This window comes from Copidosoma floridanum, unplaced genomic scaffold (assembly GCF_036245765.1).
Source record: "Copidosoma floridanum isolate Cflo_tuat_1 unplaced genomic scaffold, Cflo_Japanese_pri ptg000012l, whole genome shotgun sequence".
NCBI classification, from domain to species: domain Eukaryota; kingdom Metazoa; phylum Arthropoda; class Insecta; order Hymenoptera; family Encyrtidae; genus Copidosoma; species Copidosoma floridanum.
The window spans coordinates 6,975,065-6,994,613 of NW_028321889.1; the positions used below are offsets into that span (position 1 = coordinate 6,975,065).

Sequence of the window (19,549 nt, forward strand, 5' to 3'; positions counted from 1 at the left end):
TCGGTGCATGCCATTTGTAGTTTCCAAAGTAGCCGCGAGATGATGCAGTCATGCTGAAATCGAGCGCGAGCGTCAAAGCTTCGGGGGAGCTTGCACATAGGGTTGCGCGCGCGCTTTAGTTCGGCACCGCTAGAGACAGGTGTTTTATTTTACACCCCCTTGGGATGGGGAAAAAAAAAATTAGTTGGTGTCCAGGGCTTGCGATGGAATGTCGAGGCCGGCGCGAGTGACAGTCCTGTGCTCGGCGATCCTGGACGCACGGCGCTGTTTTCAATGACGACACACTACGAAGGACGAGACCACCCGTCGAGGTGAGCCACTTTTTTTTCTGTTTACTTTTTAGCCCTTTGGTATGTATGTATATTATGTACATTAGGCGCGCATTTGTAAATTTTGGCATAGCAGTATAAAACACACGCCAAGTGGACCGTGGAATTAAACGTACGAGGGTTTGTTATTGTTGTGGTAAACAGTGTAGTGTCAGCCGCGCGCGCGTTGCGTAAACTTTGCTGGATTAAAAATTAAACGCGGACATCATGCCCTATCATGTACATACATCCTACCGGTGGGTATAGGTACAAACTCGCGGGTTGTGCAATGTCACCTGTGGCTTCGACCACTCCCCCCATCCCTGCATTACCACGAGTGACGTCATGCCAGACTATACGAGGATGTGTGTAAATGTTTAATATTGAAGATCAAACGGTACATAAGTACTTTGACGGAGGTATACCGCGTTTGTTTATCCAAAAATGAAGGTCGACGGTTTTGCGAATCGTTTGTCCTTTTTCCAATATATAAAAGTGAAACGAGGCCAGTTGTTTGTACAACAAGAGGCAGCGTAAGTGATGGGCGCGCGTGTGCCGGTTGATGGATGGTAATCGTTGCGTGCGCCCACATCATCTCGGCCCACTTGCGCCGTTGGACATACACCCCCGCACGAGCATTGGAGGATTAGGGGACACTCGGTCACCGGGTCGGCCGGCTATGTGCTCGGGGGTTGTATACATACAGTATTGTTGTTATCTACCCCTTGGATCTGCCGTGTAGTGGTTAGCTCGTGGTGCGTCCATAGGTACACTTCAAAGACTCGCACGGGGGCGATTAGGTACACTCGTTTGCAACCTCTACCGGTGCAACGCTCTTTTTATGTGTACCCACGCCACCAGAGTTGATTTATTCTTTTGCGCGAACTCATTTGTTTTTTCCCGCAAACAAAGAAACAAAACAAAAAAAAAAATCCATTAGAGCCACGTATACGCAGGGACCGATGATGATAAAGGCAAACGGTAAACAAACAGTTCCGCGAATCGGCGATCGATACGCGATCCGATGGCGTTTGAAAAACAATACATGCACCACGTTATATTCACGGACAGCTGTATACTTGAATTAAACCGGACGAAATGGACGGTTCAACGGCTCGGCCAGTGTGGGGGTATTGTATAGGCAGGTTCAAGGTCCCTCCTCGAGCGGGGGATGATCGGGTTATCAAACTCGGGAAAATCGTATCGGCGCACACGCGCGTACGTGCCTGCCCTACTCCATACGAGACCGAGACCTTGATGATAGGTCGTGTACTTACATTATGATACACTTGTCGGGTAACTATGTATTACTATAGCACTTGAACGGGAAACTCGGAACGGTTTCAGAAAAAAAAAAAAAAAAAACAAGTATAGAGGTAGGTATAGTTGCCGATCGATTTCACTTAAACTTGTTGGGATACATCAATCATTGAATTATACAACGTACGATTTACCTAAAATCGATGAGCATTAATATTGGAGGGAGAGAGTGGAACGTTGTATAGGGCGAATGGACGTGTATAACGTACGCATAAATCTATTTTGTCGTTGCAGATGAGCGAGTCGGTCAAAGTGGCGGTGAGATGCCGCCCCATGAATCAGAAGGAGCTGCAGCACAAGTGCAAGGTAAGCTTTTCAATGAGTCACGGGCTGTATACCTGTATGATGTTCGGGGTACGTGACTAATGTGTAATCAGTCGAATCGAAGAAAAAAAATCAAAAACAAAGGGAACGCGTGGAGCATTGTTTGAATAATCGCACGTGTGTGTCCGTGTATATACATACATGGGTGCAAAAGAGCGAATTATCGAACGCGACAGCTGCAAGTGTAAGTACATATGTGTAGCCTAGCGACCAACACGAAACACGTGAGTCCACGGCTACTTTATTTATTTCTTTTTTGTCCCACTGTTGGTTTAAGAAAGAAAAGAAAAATTCCCGATCATAAGCGCGATGATTTTATTTACGAAATCGCGCGCGATCGCAATCTCACCTGCTGTTCAACGTATGCCTTTTGGTATTTTGATTAATTCTCGAGAGTGCGCGGGTTCACGATACGGCGTACCTCTGTGTTTTCGGAATATTACTCCCGTTCGAGCGGGAACGCGATATCGCGTGTAGATAAGAGCGATAAAAAAAAATAAATAAAAAAAGTATTTGTCCCACCATCAATCTATCGAATGGTTGGGGGTAATTCAATAATGTCGGATTGATTGATTCAACGCGCAATCCAGATGTCGACAAAAATATGATGTATGCGCCATCGTAACTCTGACTAAATCGTACGTTATATATTGTACCCAGTCAACGATTGACTTGGACTTTGGACACTCGAATTGTTATATCAAAACACGTCTATATGAAAATGACTGTAAATGTAAACACGGCAATTGAGTCACCATCGACAGTTTTACGTCAAAATAAATTTTATTTACAAGTAATAAAAAAATAATTTATACGCAAAAAAAAAAGATTCTTATAGCGCTCCAAAGTCCCCGTGGACCACATTCGAGCGATTACTGTTTACTATTGGGTATACGCGTGTATTATATATATATATACCTGTACAGATTAAATATCGAGTTGAAAATGCACTTTGCGAGAGACGTATGTACGTACGTGCATCGGCGGAAGTATACCCGTTACGCGCGTACAGATATACATATATATGTAGGAATACTCTGTACGATCAACTTTTATGCGTCGTAGCTATATATATATGCATGTAGGTACATCACCTATATATATATACACGTAAAAGCTGTTAAACACCGCGTGCGTCCACTCCACCATCACCGTCCACGAGTATCGATTCGACACATATTTCGCTTCATCGATATGTATATATATATGTGTATCTCCTCGCTCGGTACTACTTACTGGGTGAGTTGGACATTTTGCATGTGGAGTCGAGGCGGAAAAACAGCGGCACACATGAGAATATAGTACACTTCCCTATATATATACTTACTGCTTGGCCCATCGGGCGCATTCAAATGACCGATCCAAGGAAAGGAATTAACAAAGCTCTCTTTTTTACTCGACGCCCATTGTCATCCCCCCCCCATCCATGATAATATTGCGTCGTTGGCTGTATGCAATGTAATGACAGTAATGGATCGACATCATTCCGCTCGGCCACGGCGCTCATTATCGATCGTATTATCCAACACACGTTCACATAGCGGCCGTGTTGTCGTTCTACTTTGGCAGGCGGTGAAAATTTTAGCCATTTTTCTTCTTTTACCGTACCTTAATAATTCACACCCGCGAATCGTAAACACCGCCCTTTCGCACCGACGACGCCCAAAGGATCTTCCGTATGGATTTTTTCCTATCTCTGGTCGTTTTTTTTTCACCCGCCTCGTGTCCCCGTTATTTTTATCAGTAAATATACCCAGGTATATATTATATACATTCCGTTGAATCGACGAGTCATTGTTACCATCATCCCACGCCTCATCGACCGAAATGTACACCCTATTTCACGTAACACAAGGTTTGTCCATGAAAATGGCTAAATAGTATGTGGATTTGGATGAAAAAAAAAAAAAAAAAATGATATTCCACAGAGCGTCGTCGCCGTGGACAGCAGCCAGCGTAGCTGTAGCCTGTCCGACAATGGTAGCTGTTGCGGCAAGGTGTACCAGTTCGACGCGACCTTCGAACCGGAGGCCTCGACCGAAGCCGTGTACGAGCAAGTGGGGTCGTACGTGGTCGAGGCCGTGCTGGAAGGCTACAACGGCACTGTGTTCGCTTACGGGCAAACGGGCTGCGGCAAGTCGCACACGATGCGCGGCTTCATCGAGCGGGCCCTCGAGCACCTCTTCGAGGCTACCTCGACGGCGAGCTCCGACACCCGCTACCTCGCCCTGCTCACCTACCTCGAGATCTACAACGAGAAGCTGCGCGATCTCCTCGACCCCGGGGAAGGCGGTCGTCAGCTGCAGCTGAAGGAGGACCCGGTGCGCGGGACTTACGTGGCGGGGGGTTTGCGCGAGGTGACGGTCAAGGACGGCCGGGAGTGCGCGAGGCTGGTGGAACAGGGGGACCGGAGGCGGGTGGCGGCGGCGACGAGGATGAACGCGGCGAGTTCGAGGAGCCACGCGGTGCTCACGATATCGCTCGAGGCGATAGCCATTGGGCCAGCGGCGGCTGCGGGCTCGGGGGCAGTGCGCCGGGGTAGGCTGCACCTGGTGGATTTGGCGGGCTCGGAGAGGCAGAGGCGCACCGGGGCGACGGGCGATCGGCTCAAGGAGGCAGCCAGCATCAATCTCAGTCTCTCGGCCCTGGGCAACGTCATCAGCGCCCTCGCGGCTGGCAATGGCCGCCACGTGCCCTACAGGTACATCCGAAATTTCAATCTCCGAGTACGTTTTTCAGCGCGACAGTCTCCTTTTTCTTCATAGGGTACCTTTTCGACGATACAAACAAGTGTCATCACTTTCTTTAAAACCCCCCAAATGGTACCTATACAGGTAAAAGGTCTGAGCCGAAAGCTGGACTTTTTAAAATTTAAATATATGTTCAAAGTGATCGAAAATCGCTGATGATTTTGGAGTCTTTCGGTGGACTTTCAAAAATTTTGTATGTGATTACAAATGAGACTTCGGCGCATTGAGCAACCCAATTCTTTAACTCAAACCAAAAATGTTTTTACCCTTATTCCGTTAAATATTTTCTTATGAGTAAAAGAAACATAAGATTATTAAAAATAACGTTTTATAGAATTAAAATTTTTAAAAATTAACAATTAAAAAAGACAAAGAAATTTTCTTTGATTCAAAGTACCGACTTAACTTAACGTTTTGACTAAATTTCGTGTGCACGGTCATCGTCCAAAATAAAAAACAGGGACAGCAAGCTGACGCGCCTACTGCGGGACAGTCTGGGCGGTAACGCGCGCACTCTGATGATAGCCTGCGTGAGTCCGAGCGACGTCGACGCCGAGGAGACCCTGAGCACGCTGCGCTACGCCGCCCGGGCGCGTTGCATCAAGAACAAGCCCATCGTCAACGAGGACCCAAAGGACGCCCTCCTGCGCCAGTACCAGATCGAACTCCAACGGCTCAGGAAACTCCTGGAGACGAACGCCACGGAAAACGACGAGCTGCAGTCCACGAAAAACGTCGACGAAGACGACCAACGGGCGGACCCTGAGGACAAAACCATCAGTGCTGATGGTGGTGAGTGTATTTTAGTCACTGGTTGAATTTCTGGGGGTGTTCCAGTAGAAACCATTGCACACAACACATCTTGAAAAAAAAGAGTAAGATAACAATGAAACATAAAAGTTGGGTGGGCAGTGATGTGATTTATTGACTATTATTGTAAAAAAATGAATGGATTGGCTGATGCGGAAGTGGTTATTGGGTCGGTACTTCCAGAGACGTTGGCAGAGGCCGTGGAGGTCCCGAGCTCGGAGTCCCCCGCGTCTAATGGCGTCGTGGACGAGCGTCACCAGCGAAAGCGCGAGGCCGCGAAGCAGGAGGTGCTCCGGAGACTCGAGCGACTGACGATCGGCGGCGAAGCCCTGGGCGACGCGGAGATCAAACGGCGCAGGGAACGCCGACGGAAGCGGCTCCAGGCGCTGGCCGAAGCCCTCGAGCGCAGCAGCCAGGAGGGCAACGGGGGCGCCTTCGAGGTGTACGGGCAACTCAAGTCCACCGAGGACGCCCTCAAGCGCATGGCCAGGAAGGCCAAGCAGCTCGAGGCCGAAGCTGCCGATTTGCAGGTGTTGTGTTCTGCCACATGCCCCATCGCTGGAAAAACACGAGTGACAAAAGTGTGGAAAATTGCAGGCCTCGTGGGACGAGGAGCGTAGGGAGCTGTTGCGCCGTGAGCTGTTGACCCAGCAGATCTGCGAGGCGATGCTGCCGCACCTGAGGCCGGGCTGTCCGCTGCGCAACCTCCAGGACGTGCGAGACGCCTCCACGTGGAGCTCGGAGCTCGGCCGGTGGCGGCTGCCCGACCTCACCGGCAAGTATCAGAGCTTCTCGCTGCCACCCCCCGCCCCGATGCAGAACTCGCCACCCCCGGCGTCGGATCGGATAAACAACAACAGCAGCACCGCTGGTGCCAGGGGTATCGGTAGCGGCTACGGCAGGAGTAGTAGTAGGAGCAGCTTGGACGAGAACGACAGCGACAACGAGGCCAAGAGGGTCAACATCGCCGATGTCTACTTCAAGAGGAACCGCGTAGACAAGATCTTGGCTCACGCCAGGGAAGCCAAGACGTTTGGTTAGTCATGTTTTTTTTTTATGGGACAGACAATAAAAATACTCACCGCGTTTGTACATGCATGGATAATTGTTGTGCAAAGTGCTGGTAATGAAAAAGTCTTTTTTTATTCATTAGCATGTACTGGTTTCCTCGTGCGTGCTTTTTGCTACGTGCACGTGTACACCGCGATGACAAACGAAAAACACTATAAAATCAATCCGGTGCAGCGCGAATCAATTAGCCACGACGAGACGAGGAAAAGAGAGTTTCGGCTAATTGAAACGCGCCGGCTGGTGAGTAATTTGAAACGCCGCCTACTTATATGAATTTCAAACTCGACGCGACGAATTACACCTGGAGACGACTATCTTATGCAAGACGAGCCGGTGTGTGTATACCTATATACTGCTCGTGATTCACTCTGGCTCCCTCCCCCCTTTCTTTCCTACACGTACACCGAGTCTGAATCTCATTTCGCGGTCGCCGGTGAATGTTAATTATGTCTTTCGCTCGTGTATCGTACACACACCGCCAGCGCGTTTCTCGTTCTTCCCGAGTTGTAGATTCGGCTTGCCTATTCTCTCTCTCTATGCTACAGTATATGAGCCTGCGATTACCGAATTAGCGTCCCCTCGTTACATACTTAATTTCGCGTCCTTAATGCCATACTTCTCATCCTCGGTACTAGTTGAATGTTTTATTACTAGATTGGAAGCTCGTCGTTCGAGTTTAACCTGCTTGGATGATAATTTATTTTTTTTTGTTTTGTTTCATTTCACGCTTGTTTATGATCTTAACCGATCGATCATTACTTTATACATGTCTAGATATCAATAAAATCGGATTATTTGCCGATCTGTGTAACGGTATCATTTTTTTTTTTTTTTTTTTTTTTTTTTTTACTACAATATACGTTATTATTATAGTCTCAAACTTAGATTAAAATCGCGACCAGATATTTCATGGAGTATTGGTCCGATAAACGAGATCCGAAGAGTTGTTTACTAATACATCGGCAAGCGGTGTTATCTTTTTTTTTTTATTATAAGAGTTACGATCAGTCTGCAATCGCGCGTATGTCCTTGGCAGTATACTGTAACGGAAGCGTGAATCGGTGCTTTTTTTTTTTTGTTTTCAATTTTCGGAAGGAAAATTAATCCCGCGAGGTGACATTTTTTTACACCGTGACGGCGCGAATTTTGCCAAAAAAATTGACACTCGGAGAAATTGCTTGGGCATACAATAACGCACATCGATGAATAAACTATACACGCATGTAAATTCAGACGCAGAACGATGAATAATCCAAGCTGTCCGCGATAAATATGCAAAGGGGGAAAAATATGAGTTGATCGATGAAACGCAAGGAAAAAAAAAAAAAAGCGTTTTTTTCCGCCGCCTTTGTCCTTCTTTCTTTTTTATCTCCTCGGACGCCGAGAATCCAAGCGCGTCAACTCGAACGAAGGAGAAAAAACAAAAAGACAAACTATATTCCAAGATTAACATCTTTCGCGCGTGAAATATATGGGCATATCAACTTTTTTTTCCCCCTTTTTTTTCTTTATTAACCAGAGATGAACCTCCCCGCCGGGCGATAAGATTACGAGGAGAAAAAAGAGCTCATAGACAAAACAGCATCTGTTTTTCCACCCGATTTATACCGTTACACCCAAGCTACAGCGACATTGTAAGGGAAAAAAAAATTCCTCCTTGTTCCAGATGCAGGGGGGCGAGTGAGCAAATCGGGCAGTTCGTCGGAGGAGGCCCAGCCGAGCCCACTACCGATCGCCTCCACCCAGCAGCGCCAGTTGGGCTCCCTGGGTGCCCTCAACGCTGGCCCGTCCATCGACAACTGGCGCCCGAAAATCGGTGGCTGGCTGGACCCGGAGCAAACCGCGGAAGCCGAGAAGACGACCATTGGCAGTCCACCCTACGGCACGGCTCTGACGAGCCTCCACCACAAGCGGAACCACTTGCAGCCACCGCCGAGGGTCCTCGAGGCTCTGCCCGCTTATCCGCACATCAGCACCTCTGCTCTGCCCCACAGGCTCCAGGGGCCCATCTCCTGAGAGCCGAGACGCGATGGTTGACGCACATGCCCCTCTCGCTTCGATGGTTTTGGCCGATGACCTCGGGCTCCTTTATCGCCGACTGCGCGCGTCTCCGTAATGGACAAAAGGAAAATTAGTCTTATCGCGGGCGCACATGGGTTTGTGAGCTTTTCGCAATCTGCGATTGTGCGCGATGACGCATGCGGATTAAGAGGAATTATAGCGATGGTATATATGTATATTTTTTTGAAAAAAATCCCGCGCGTGTGTATATATAATGTCGGCGAGTGTGATGCGCTAGAATCGCATTGGAAAAATCTGATCGTATATTTGCATGAGTCTTAATAACGTGCGCGCCGAGCGAGCGATCGTCCTTTCGTTGGCTTTTTCTTCGAAGATTTAATGTGTGTGCACTAGAGGAAAAAAAAAAATATACATATACAGGGATATCAATTTTACGACCGATATACGTTCGAGACGCGACTTCTCGATTATTGAAGTGGTGGGAGACACGCGCGCGCACGACTGTACCGATAAGTCTTTTATTGGCGAACAATTGATTTAAAAAAAAAAAAAAAAAAGCGAATTTTCGTTGTTTTTTTTCCTTATCGGCCAATAGCGTGCTCGTGTCTTTTGGTAAGTTGTACATACATGGATTACGTGTACGAAATCGGAAACGTGCCTTTAACTTTTGTATAATATATATGTATCCACGTGTATAAACGATTAAAAGCAGTGACAAAGTCGATAGTACACGTATAATATTGTATTTTATTAAAACACGTGTAAAAAAGATTATTATTATGTGGCTTGGATTTGTAAATATTATATAAATCTTTGACGCGAGAGTGCCTGGGTGTACAACGTAAATAACTTATGAAGCATTTACATTTATATGTGGGGAACAGAGGAGAAGTGACTCGCGCTCGGCTTTGATAAGAGAGAGTCAATTCATTTAGTTGGTATGTACGTATATATGCCTATATACACACATCGCGCGAGCTCCATTTCTAGGCCGCTGTTGACGAGATTGCGCACATATGTTTGTTTTTTTTTTTCTCTCTTCTTTGGACGATACATGAGTTATCTGTAATATTTTTATCGTGGTAAAATTGATCGAAATGGAAAATAACAAAAATTGTATTTGCTTGTAAACGCGGGAGGCCTAGAGTCGCGCGTTGCGCAGTCCATTATAGTCGTTTACGGTGGAAGATGTATGTATAAATGCTATCAAAAATATATAAAAGTAACAACCTGCCGGTCGTGCTCCTTTTTTTTTTTTTTTTTTTGTAGCTTCGACCGCACGAAAGTCCAAACAATTCGATGAGTAAGAGACCGACTGCCGATGTTTATCATCGAAGAGGCTCCTAAGCTTTTTATACGACATGATTCTGGTTTCGGTTGCTCTTTTTTTTACGCGTTTCATTTGCATTTCAATGCACTGCCGTCACTATCTCTCTTTTTATCGACCAAAATGATTCATACATTCGTTTCGCGCGCGCAAACCGAGACACTTTTTTTTGCCGATCGCTCGTCTCTGCACCTCTTTTTTTTTTATTCGCAAGCACTTATGCTGATGTAAAAAAAAAAGGTATCTTTTCATCAACGTGTCTTGTGACGCGAAAATTCGTCCTTATTCATTATTTTCACGAAACGTCAATTGCAGGACAATATTAAGCTTTTCGCGAAAGCGGAAGAAAAGAAAGCCATTCAGTTTTCCTGTACAGCGCACGTAACGATAATGATAACGATTTCCCCTGATGTACATTGACATGCGTGCTGTGCGCGTGTATAATTATGTTATCCGAGCGTGTATTCTTCAATGTATAAATGTGTTGGTACACATGCATGTACATTTTGTATATTACATAAAGACAATGAACTATGAAATTTCGTGTTAATAAAAACGAGGAGGAATGAGAAAAAAACTTAAATTGGCGTACATTTCCTTACATAGGTATTGCAGTCAAAGTCGTGAGTTACGATTTATCTGTAAAAACCGGTAAGTATACATATATGGCGATTCACACTCCTGAGAGCCCGATTTGGAGAGAGAAAATGTATAAAATGAAGGTACATGGTTCTATGCTTTTAATAATACTGTAGAAAAATTACCGATTTCTGCGAGATCGGTATATGTATGCACGAAAAAAAAAGCCAAAGAGAGATCCACAGAGTATATGACAGAGAACAAGAGCGAATTTCGGTCGCGAAACGGGTTTCAAGCGCGTATCATAAAAGCGTTTCTTCAGAATTTTTCAGAACTGGAATATATTGGGTCGCCGCCGTAAAAGTGGTAAATATACATACCATCCAGAGTTTTTACCATTTTTTTTTTCTCCTCCTCTCCCGGGAGAGAAAGTGCGTATAATTTGTGCTCGCAAAATTTCTCCTTATGTTCCTCCTCCTCGTCAAGGATCGGATGATGCACAGAACTTGCTTTCCCAGCAGCGCAATTACTTTCTTCATACATATATACTGTACCTGTACGAGGCCCGGGAGCTGAGATTAAAAATCTGCAACGGCAGTTTTCCCCGTTGCATGCATATATTGCGCCTTTCACACGCGAGCCACTGACCCCACGACAAGGCGTATATGTGTATATATATAATATAATGAAACCTACAGGTATACCCTATCTCAGCATTCAGGTGTAATGGGCAAGCAAAGTATATTCTCCTTACCTCGACTCGACTGCGAGGCATTGAGGCCTCGAGGAAATCGGCAACGCTACTCGGCACACCATCAGCTTTCCTTCCTTCCCAGCTGCAGCCTCTAATCGGATCGCGGGTATATAGATATACCATATATACCAACTCAAAGTAGTCGAGCAAGTGGCGGTTGATGCGGCAGCAGCAGAGGAGCGTATATATATATAGCGAAGAGAGAGAGAATAAGCGACAAGGCAAAAAAAGCGTTGATGCAGTGAGCGCTGCGAAAGGAGTCCAGCCAAATCAAATAGTCCGCGAGCGGCTGCTGCGGCTGCTGCACCATCCGAGGGGTATACACGCGCGCGCAACTGTCAGTGTGTTTTGTGTGTCATTATCGTTAAGTTCCCTCCTCCGCGCAGCCCCCGTGCGCGCGGGTGGTGTGCATCTCTAGCGGATTACGGCATTGCGGATGAATGCAGTGCCCACATATATATATATATATATATAAATACCTAGTTAGTTGTTGTCGCGTGTGAGGTTATGCTGTTAATTAATGTACTTTTAGTGCTTTCGCGATTGTTATCTACTCGCTGCTTGACAGCTGAACTCTGATGTGTGCACACGCACGACCCTCTATACTTTCGTGTATTTATATTTTGCGCGCGTGTCTATACCTATACTCGTTGTTTCTGTCTTCTGCTCTCCTTCGCTCATCAGCTCGTTGATCTTATTAATTTGATTTGTATACAAACTCGCTGCAGAGGAGCCGAGGGTATTGATGTCGAATCGAGGACTTTGGATTTTGGACTTTCAAAAGGAGTTGCACCGACCCGATGAGAGTCGCTTCACACAGTAGTAATAGCAATAACAACAGCAACAACAATGAGCTCAGTATTCTCGAAGCTGCTTGTCAACACGTCAAACAGGTATGGGATACGTCAGGAACAGCTGACTCGCGGTGTCTTGGGCACGGTGACGGCCTTGTACTTGCTGAAGCTCGGCTATCCCTACCTGTCCGCGAGTGCAAAGGCCTGTCTGGCTCAGCTCAAAAGCCACAGGGAAGCGATCAACGGTGGCAGGAGTAATGGCAAAATACAAGAGAACCATCAGGCGAATGGAGCCGTCAAGGGGAAAAAGTCGCCGAAAAAGGCCGTCGACCTGGACAGAGCTTTCCTGAGGCAGTTGCTCATGCTGCTTAAAATCATGATCCCAGGATGGAGGACGAGAGAGTCTGGTTTGCTGGCCTGTGCCACCCTTACTCTCTTGGCGAGGACTTTTCTGTCTGTTTACGTCGCGACCCTTGAAGGTCAGATCGTCAAGAGGATAGTGTTGAGGGATGTCAAGGGCTTTTTTTGGCTGATGGCCCGGTGGTTCGCCGTTGCTTTTCCCGCCACTTTCGTTAATTCGGCCATCAGGTATTTGGAGGGCCGTCTCGCTTTGAGCTTCAGGTACTTACTTTTGTGTACATGTTCCATTCTGTTTGTATGAAAATTGTTTCATTACATCTAACGTATAATTCTCTCTTTTTTTCCGTGATCCCGTCACTCGCAGAGAACGGCTTGTTGACTATGCCTACAAGATGTATCTTAATCAGCAAACCTACTACAGAGTATCAGCCTTGGATACTAGACTTGGTGGAGCAGAACAAAGACTGACGGATGATTTATCAGAATTGGCAAGCTCTGTGGCACACTTGTATTCCAGTTTAACCAAGCCTTTATTGGACTGTGCATTAGTCGGCATTGCTCTGATTTCATTTTCCGCGAGAATGGGAGCTAAAACTATACCTGGTAATAATGGATCGTTATCATTTTTAGATATATTTTTTTTTTTTAATCGAAAATCGCGGAATTATCATGTGTCGATGCATATGTTTTAAAATAATTTTTACTGGTAATTTTCTCTTATCTGCGACCTACACTAAGTGCGTATAATTAAATGATAGATAACGCTAATTGAGTAATCACCAATGTTTTTGTTGTTTTTGACGACTGTCGTCGTGCTTGCTCTGTAATTACTCATCAAGCATTAATATTTTAACTTTTTTTTTTTTTTTTAGTTCTCATGAAAAAAATTTTTTCCAGGTCCACTGTTATCCGTAGCTGTTATTGCATTCACTGGGCAGGTGTTGCGTCTGGCTTCTCCACGTTTCGGACAATTGGTTGCAGAAGAGGCGACTAGAAAAGGAAGATTGAGAGAAGCACATGCCAGGATAAGTGCACATGCTGAAGAAATAGCTTTTTATGGAGGCCACAGGGCAGAGCACAGACATCTGACAACTGCATATAATTCTCTTACCCTGCACTTGAGGAGAGTTCTCGCTCTGAAATTGGGCTACGTTATGCTAGAGCAATTTTTAATGAAGTACGTCTGGTCTGGAACTGGGCTTTTAGTTATTGCTATGCCTCTTCTGTACACCTCAAACGCAGTATTGCAGTCTACTCAGAATACTGATGGCGACGGTGGTGTTAGTGAACGCACTAGATATTTAACAACATCCAAAAATCTTTTGATATCTGGAGCAGATGCAGTGGAACGTCTCATGTCTTCTTACAAGGTACTTTTTGTATCTTAAAAAAATACTTTTTCTTATTTAGACTTTTTTTATGAAACAAAAAATACATCTTACAGGAATTAGTTGCGCTTGCTGGTTATGCTAACAGAGTAAGTGAAATGTTGGATGTATTCAAAGATGCTGCTGTGTGTAAATACAGGAGAAATGTCGTGACAACTTACCAAACTCGAACTTCCAATGGAACCACTCATGACCAAAAACTTGTTGAATTTCAAGATGGAATACCTATAATAAAAGGTTGGCAAAAATTATTATTGACTCTAAAGTAAAAATATTTTATCTTTAAATATTATATGATGTTTTTACTTTTCAACAGGAATCGTAAAAGAGAGCGTTGACGGCAGTATTAGCTTGATCGACGTGCCAATAGTAACTCCAAATTGTGAAGTTATAGTATCTCGTTTAACATTAGAAGTACGTTTTTATGTCGTCAATTTTGAAAGTATTAAATCATTTTCATATATTTATTTGCATTTTTTTTTTTCAGATTAAACCAGGTGATCACTTGATCATTACCGGCCCCAATGGCTGCGGAAAAAGCTCGCTTTTTAGAATAATTTCCGGTCTCTGGCCCATTTACGGCGGTATATTAACTAGGCCTGGTGAATCGTATTCATTAAAAACTGGAAGACCATCCCTGTTTTACATCCCGCAAAAGCCATACATGACGGTGGGATGTCTTCGAGACCAAATAACTTATCCAGCAGAATGTAAAAAAGAAGAATGTTCAGACGAAGAGTTACTGGAGCTCTTAAATTTGGTAGATTTACGAGGGCTTGTTGAACGAGAGCCAGATGGCCTTGATGCTCGCGGTGATTGGGACTCAACTTTGTCAGGTGGCGAGAAACAGCGTTTAGCCATGACTAGATTGTTCTATCACGCTCCTCAGTACGCCCTCCTTGATGAATGCTCGAGTGCCGTCAGTCTCGAGGCTGAGGGTGCCATGTACGAGACTGCCAAGAAAAAGGGAATCACCTTACTAACCATTACTCATCGAGTGTCTTCCTTGTCAAAGTATCATCGACTGATTTTGCGTTTTGATGGTGAAGGCGGATGGAGCTTAGGACCACTAGATGCTGAGAGCGCGAAAATCATCCATAACAGTAAAGAAGAAAAAAAAAAGGCAGAGGACATCAACGAAAGCAGGTTTGAGTCTTACGTTATTAATCACACCATTTTGGCGCGTATGTTGTTTTTTTCGAAATAAATAAAATTTAGTTTTCCTTAAACCTACAATTTTTTTTCTAATTTCAGGACATCCATAGTATACTCAGTGGGGAAACGCACAATGGTATAAGCTGAGTATCTTACATTTCGACCCTATAATATATACTATTTACACAAGTTGTTTCGATTTATCGTCGATTGCATGTGAATGTATATAAATATTTTTGATGTAGAGTTATTATATTGTACAAAAGATATATTCTCGTATTTTTTATAGAAAGTATGTCAATTAGATTTGAAGTTTATCAGTGATATTGCAATATATTATTGAGAGCGATGACCAGATGAATTTGAAGTCAGAAAGTAACGCGAAGGCACCCGCACTCAACATTTCAGCAATATTTAATTATATTTTATAACAATTGAGCTCTTTGATTCAATGTCGTGTTGGTGCCTCTGCAAAGTTACTATAAATTGACTCAAATCGTCACTCTCTCATTTTTATTAAAATTACTAAATCGTTAAAGAGAATCTACCTGTAATTAATACGAATTTGTTATAGAAATTGTAAATTTTTAATTCTAGGAATTTTTAAATTAAATTTTTTCTCGAATTAAATTCTCTCTTTGGAGAGGAGAGAAAATTTTTTTAGTCATTTTTAAAAATCACTTCTTCTCAATAGAATGTCATTGTGATATAAATTTTTAGACATTTTAAAAATTTCATAGCTCTGTAAACAATATTTGAAGCGTTTAAGTAGCTAAGAAATAGAAGTATAGATATATTTTTATGGTTTAGCGATATTAATTATTACTAAAAATGAAGTCCCGATTTAACTTTAGAAATTCATATCAAAAAGTTCCTTTTAAAATTATTCTTCCATTAATAGTAAAACAAAATGATGCAGCCCACAAAGAACGCATACAATGTAGGAAGACTCCAAAAAAACGAATAAACATGATAAAAAAAGAAAAAGAAAAAAAAATCCAACCGATATTTATTTTTATATTTTATCAACAGTGATTATACTACTAGCACCAATAACATATAATGGATCAATAAAATGAATGAAAAAACAATAAAAAAAAAAAAATTCAACGAAAAGTAATGTTATTAGTACCTAAAGTAATGCCAAATTTGCGATAGTTGTGACTTTTCTATTTTTCTAAATTTTTTCTAGGCTAAAATAATAAAATTTGCCTAACGTTGCTACGTCAACTATACAATAAGATATATATATAAAATCTTTCCTCAGAGATACTCCTTAGGTATTTTTTTTTTGAAATGTGTAAACTAATAATGGTTTAGAGCAAATATTTATACAGATGAAATATATCTACGGTACCTTAATCATTTATTAGCGGTTACAGATGTATAAATAAATCGGCACGCATAAATACATATATATATTCATATTCACACGTACACGCAAAGTCGCGAGGGTTCACCAAAACGGTATAATTAAAATAAAATATGTTCATTACGATTGTACAACTCGATTCATTTATTCAGCACACATACGTTTATGTAATGTTAGGTATCTTTAAATGTAACAAACAAAAAAAAAACGGCTCGTTTACTGTAACTGCACGAACCATTTGTCCAATCTGTGTATCGAGTAATGAAATTATTTTGAGAATAAATCGAAAAAAAAAAAAAAAAAAAAAAAGGAATCAAGACACAATATCCACCTTGTAATTAAATTATTAATATTCCTCCCCATCCAGCTTATAATCATTCTAGTGCTGAAAGCCCGTGAAAAGCAATTATGATTTTTGGAAAAAAAAAAAAGGACGAAATCAAACGATTTTCAATCGCGCGCGTGTATATACACGCTCGTTGCAATCGGAAACTCTGTTTTCGATGGAGATGCCGTAAAAGTGCTTTACTCGTCGAGAGAGAGAGAGAGAGAGGAGAGCTTGAATCGAGGTAATTGCTTTTGCTCGAGTTTCAGCGAGTACAGGCGTGCAAAGGTATATACATCACACGTTTGCAGGTATTTTTTGCACGATAAAGACTGTACAGATGTTGCGTATCGAAAATATAAGTACAGAGGGAAAAAACAAGAGCCGCGGTTGTAACGTCCGGTAAACGGTAAACAGATAAAGTGGCGGAGAGGAAAAAAAGTAGCGCGAAGGCATCCCCGAAAGGAAAGCCCGCAAGGCTGACGCGCCGGGGGCATTAATAACGCTCCGATTTACCTCCAAAGAGAGAGATATATATGTACATACGCGCAAAGAGAGAGAGAGGAGGATCGGTGATGGGTAAAAGCGCGAGACGAGATCCTGTACAAAACAACTCGGGACGCTGCGGAGAAAAATTTAATTACAGTTTCTTCCTTTGTTTTTGAAACGAGAGGGATGAGATATGTATATACACGTGTGTAGGGTGGAGGGGACCGATCGCAAAAGCAAAAGACAGCAGGCGGGTATACGTATACAAGAGGCACATGCAGACAGAGAGAGTGAGTTGGGGAGGGAAGACCCGCAATTTCCGATGAGCTTACTACCTCCGGGGAAACCCTCCAAGGGCCAAACGTCGATACCTACGCCCGCGCTTTCTCTCGCTCGCACCCCTCCCCTTCCTCTATTTTATTTTACTTTTTTTTTTTTTTTTTTTTCTACAACGGCCATCTTGGGGGTTGTGCTCTCTCTACGTACGTATATAGGTATATAACCTCGGGTGCGCCATCCACAACACCCATTGTATAGGTATACGTTTTTCCGCGTTGGCGTTAAACCTAAGAAAATATTATGCACGCGGAGCCGAAAAACGGGAAGGATAAAAGTACATACAATACTCAATGTAATACGTATATAGCGTCGCAGCGGAGGGTTGAGTCGATAAAGAGAGCGGAGGCGAGTGGAAATTAAGGGCGCCGGGGGAGGAGAGAGAGAGAGAAAAGAGGCTCAGCGGGCACTACCGGCTATGTACACACATATACCGGAGGGGCAAGCCTCTTTGTCTAAATAGCCGATTGAATTACACGCGGAGAGGAGGCGCGTGCCAGCCGCTCGGGAGAAAGCTCCTTTGGACGACGACGACTCGTCTCTCTCTCTCTTTATCTCCTTCGCATCTATCTGTCCGACTCTCTGATGCCGTGGCGAGGGGCACCGTGGGTGCCGGCCGCAATATTCACCACCTTTACCCCGGTACCGGTACATATATATATATGTATATATACATACATCGGTTAATACCACCTACATCGCGCCGGTGGCGGCTTTGCGGCCTTTTGTGGCGCGCACGCCTCCCGTGTTTGCTCGCGGCTAATTAAATTTTACCCGAGGTATACACATATACATATTATCCATGTGCGTCTATATATACATATAGGTGTATACCTCGCGCTCGTGTGTCCACAGGGGGATTATCTGCGGGGCAATCAGGGGTGTACGCCTGTCTGTCATCTCCCCGGGCCGCGCAATCAGTCAAACCGACACCCAGGGGTCGCACGGCCCCCGTGTAAAGGTTGGTGCCGCCGCAGCATCCTCCCCCTTTTATGCGTGTATGTGCCCCTCAGGTGCGCGAGCGAGCAAACACAGGTGCAACGTACGGGTCTCTGTAACATAATGAAAAAAAAAGGAGAGGGGGGCGGGTAAAAAAAAGTATATTATATATCGGGTGACCCGCGGTGGCGACCAGGTGACTCCGGAAGGACCGCCGGGCCCGGAAGTGCGTCCGGAATCGCGCGCGCGCTCGATCGGTGCATCCACGCTACATAATGTATGTACGGAGAGAAGGTGATGAGCGACGGAGAGCACAAATATATATATATGTATGGACAGCAGAGTCTCGGGTTCTCGCGGGCATGCACACGTGCACGGGGTGTTGGTTTACTGGTTGGGGCGCGAGTTAGCCACGGCCGATTGGCCACCCGGTATTCGCGCATCGCCGCAAATTTGGAAAATCGGCCCGAAAAACCAACCGGGCCAGACTCGCTGTCTGTACACACACACCAATGTATACGCACAAAGTAGGTTGCACACCTTGTATACAACGCGGAGAGGGCAAAAACGATGCACCGGGACGTGGGGACCGGTCAACCGGTCGAAAGGGAAGGCATTACGAGCCAGTGATCTCGGGGTGCTGCTGTTCTCTCTCTCTCTCTCTCTCCACCCATACATTATATATTGTGTATAATAATATCGCAAGGACCACCGGGCTGGTATACGGTGTGGTAATGCTATACGGGCGAAAAATATATCATACGTATATGATGTACGCATAATAATAATACACGAGAGTATATATATATGTATATATAACTATATGATCGGAGAGCGAGAACCAACGATCTGGCTCTCGATCGCTGAATGAGCGATTAGTATCCCGTGTCCTCCGAGGGCCGATGTGTGTGTGTATCGTCTCGCCCCCGCCCTTCCATCGCCTACCCTGTCTACCGCTGTCTTGTCTCGTTTCTTTTTTTTTTTTTTTTTTTTTTTTTCTCTCGTCGTCTTGATGTCAACTGCCCTCCGCTCGGTTGGTCAGTCAGTCAGTCAGTCGGCTCTCGCGCGCTATCCTCCGCAGCCCCGTGCCAAGAGCTTTCGACAGCGCGCTGCAAGCTCCTCCGCC

At 44.5% G+C, this 19,549-nt stretch overlaps 2 protein-coding genes across 2 annotated transcripts; both read left to right on the forward strand.

Annotated features, from left to right (window-relative positions):
* The first annotated feature begins 259 nt into the window (after positions 1-259).
* Positions 260-8,987, forward strand: LOC106647939 (osmotic avoidance abnormal protein 3). The gene is made up of 7 exons (XM_089590276.1): positions 260-311; positions 1,863-1,934; positions 3,881-4,653; positions 5,163-5,508; positions 5,719-6,042; positions 6,110-6,548; positions 8,250-8,987. The coding sequence occupies exons 2-7, from the start codon at positions 1,863-1,865 to the stop codon at positions 8,597-8,599; spliced, it is 2,304 nt and encodes a 767-aa protein (XP_089446402.1). The 5' UTR covers positions 260-311; the 3' UTR covers positions 8,600-8,987.
* A 2,549-nt stretch (positions 8,988-11,536) lies between these two features.
* ABCD (ATP binding cassette subfamily D) lies at positions 11,537-15,930 on the forward strand. Its single transcript, XM_014364512.2, has 7 exons — positions 11,537-12,680; positions 12,784-13,022; positions 13,317-13,789; positions 13,864-14,044; positions 14,124-14,221; positions 14,295-14,953; positions 15,062-15,930. The coding sequence occupies exons 1-7, from the start codon at positions 12,115-12,117 to the stop codon at positions 15,102-15,104; spliced, it is 2,259 nt and encodes a 752-aa protein (XP_014219998.2). The 5' UTR covers positions 11,537-12,114; the 3' UTR covers positions 15,105-15,930.
* Positions 15,931-19,549: the final 3,619 nt, after the last annotated feature.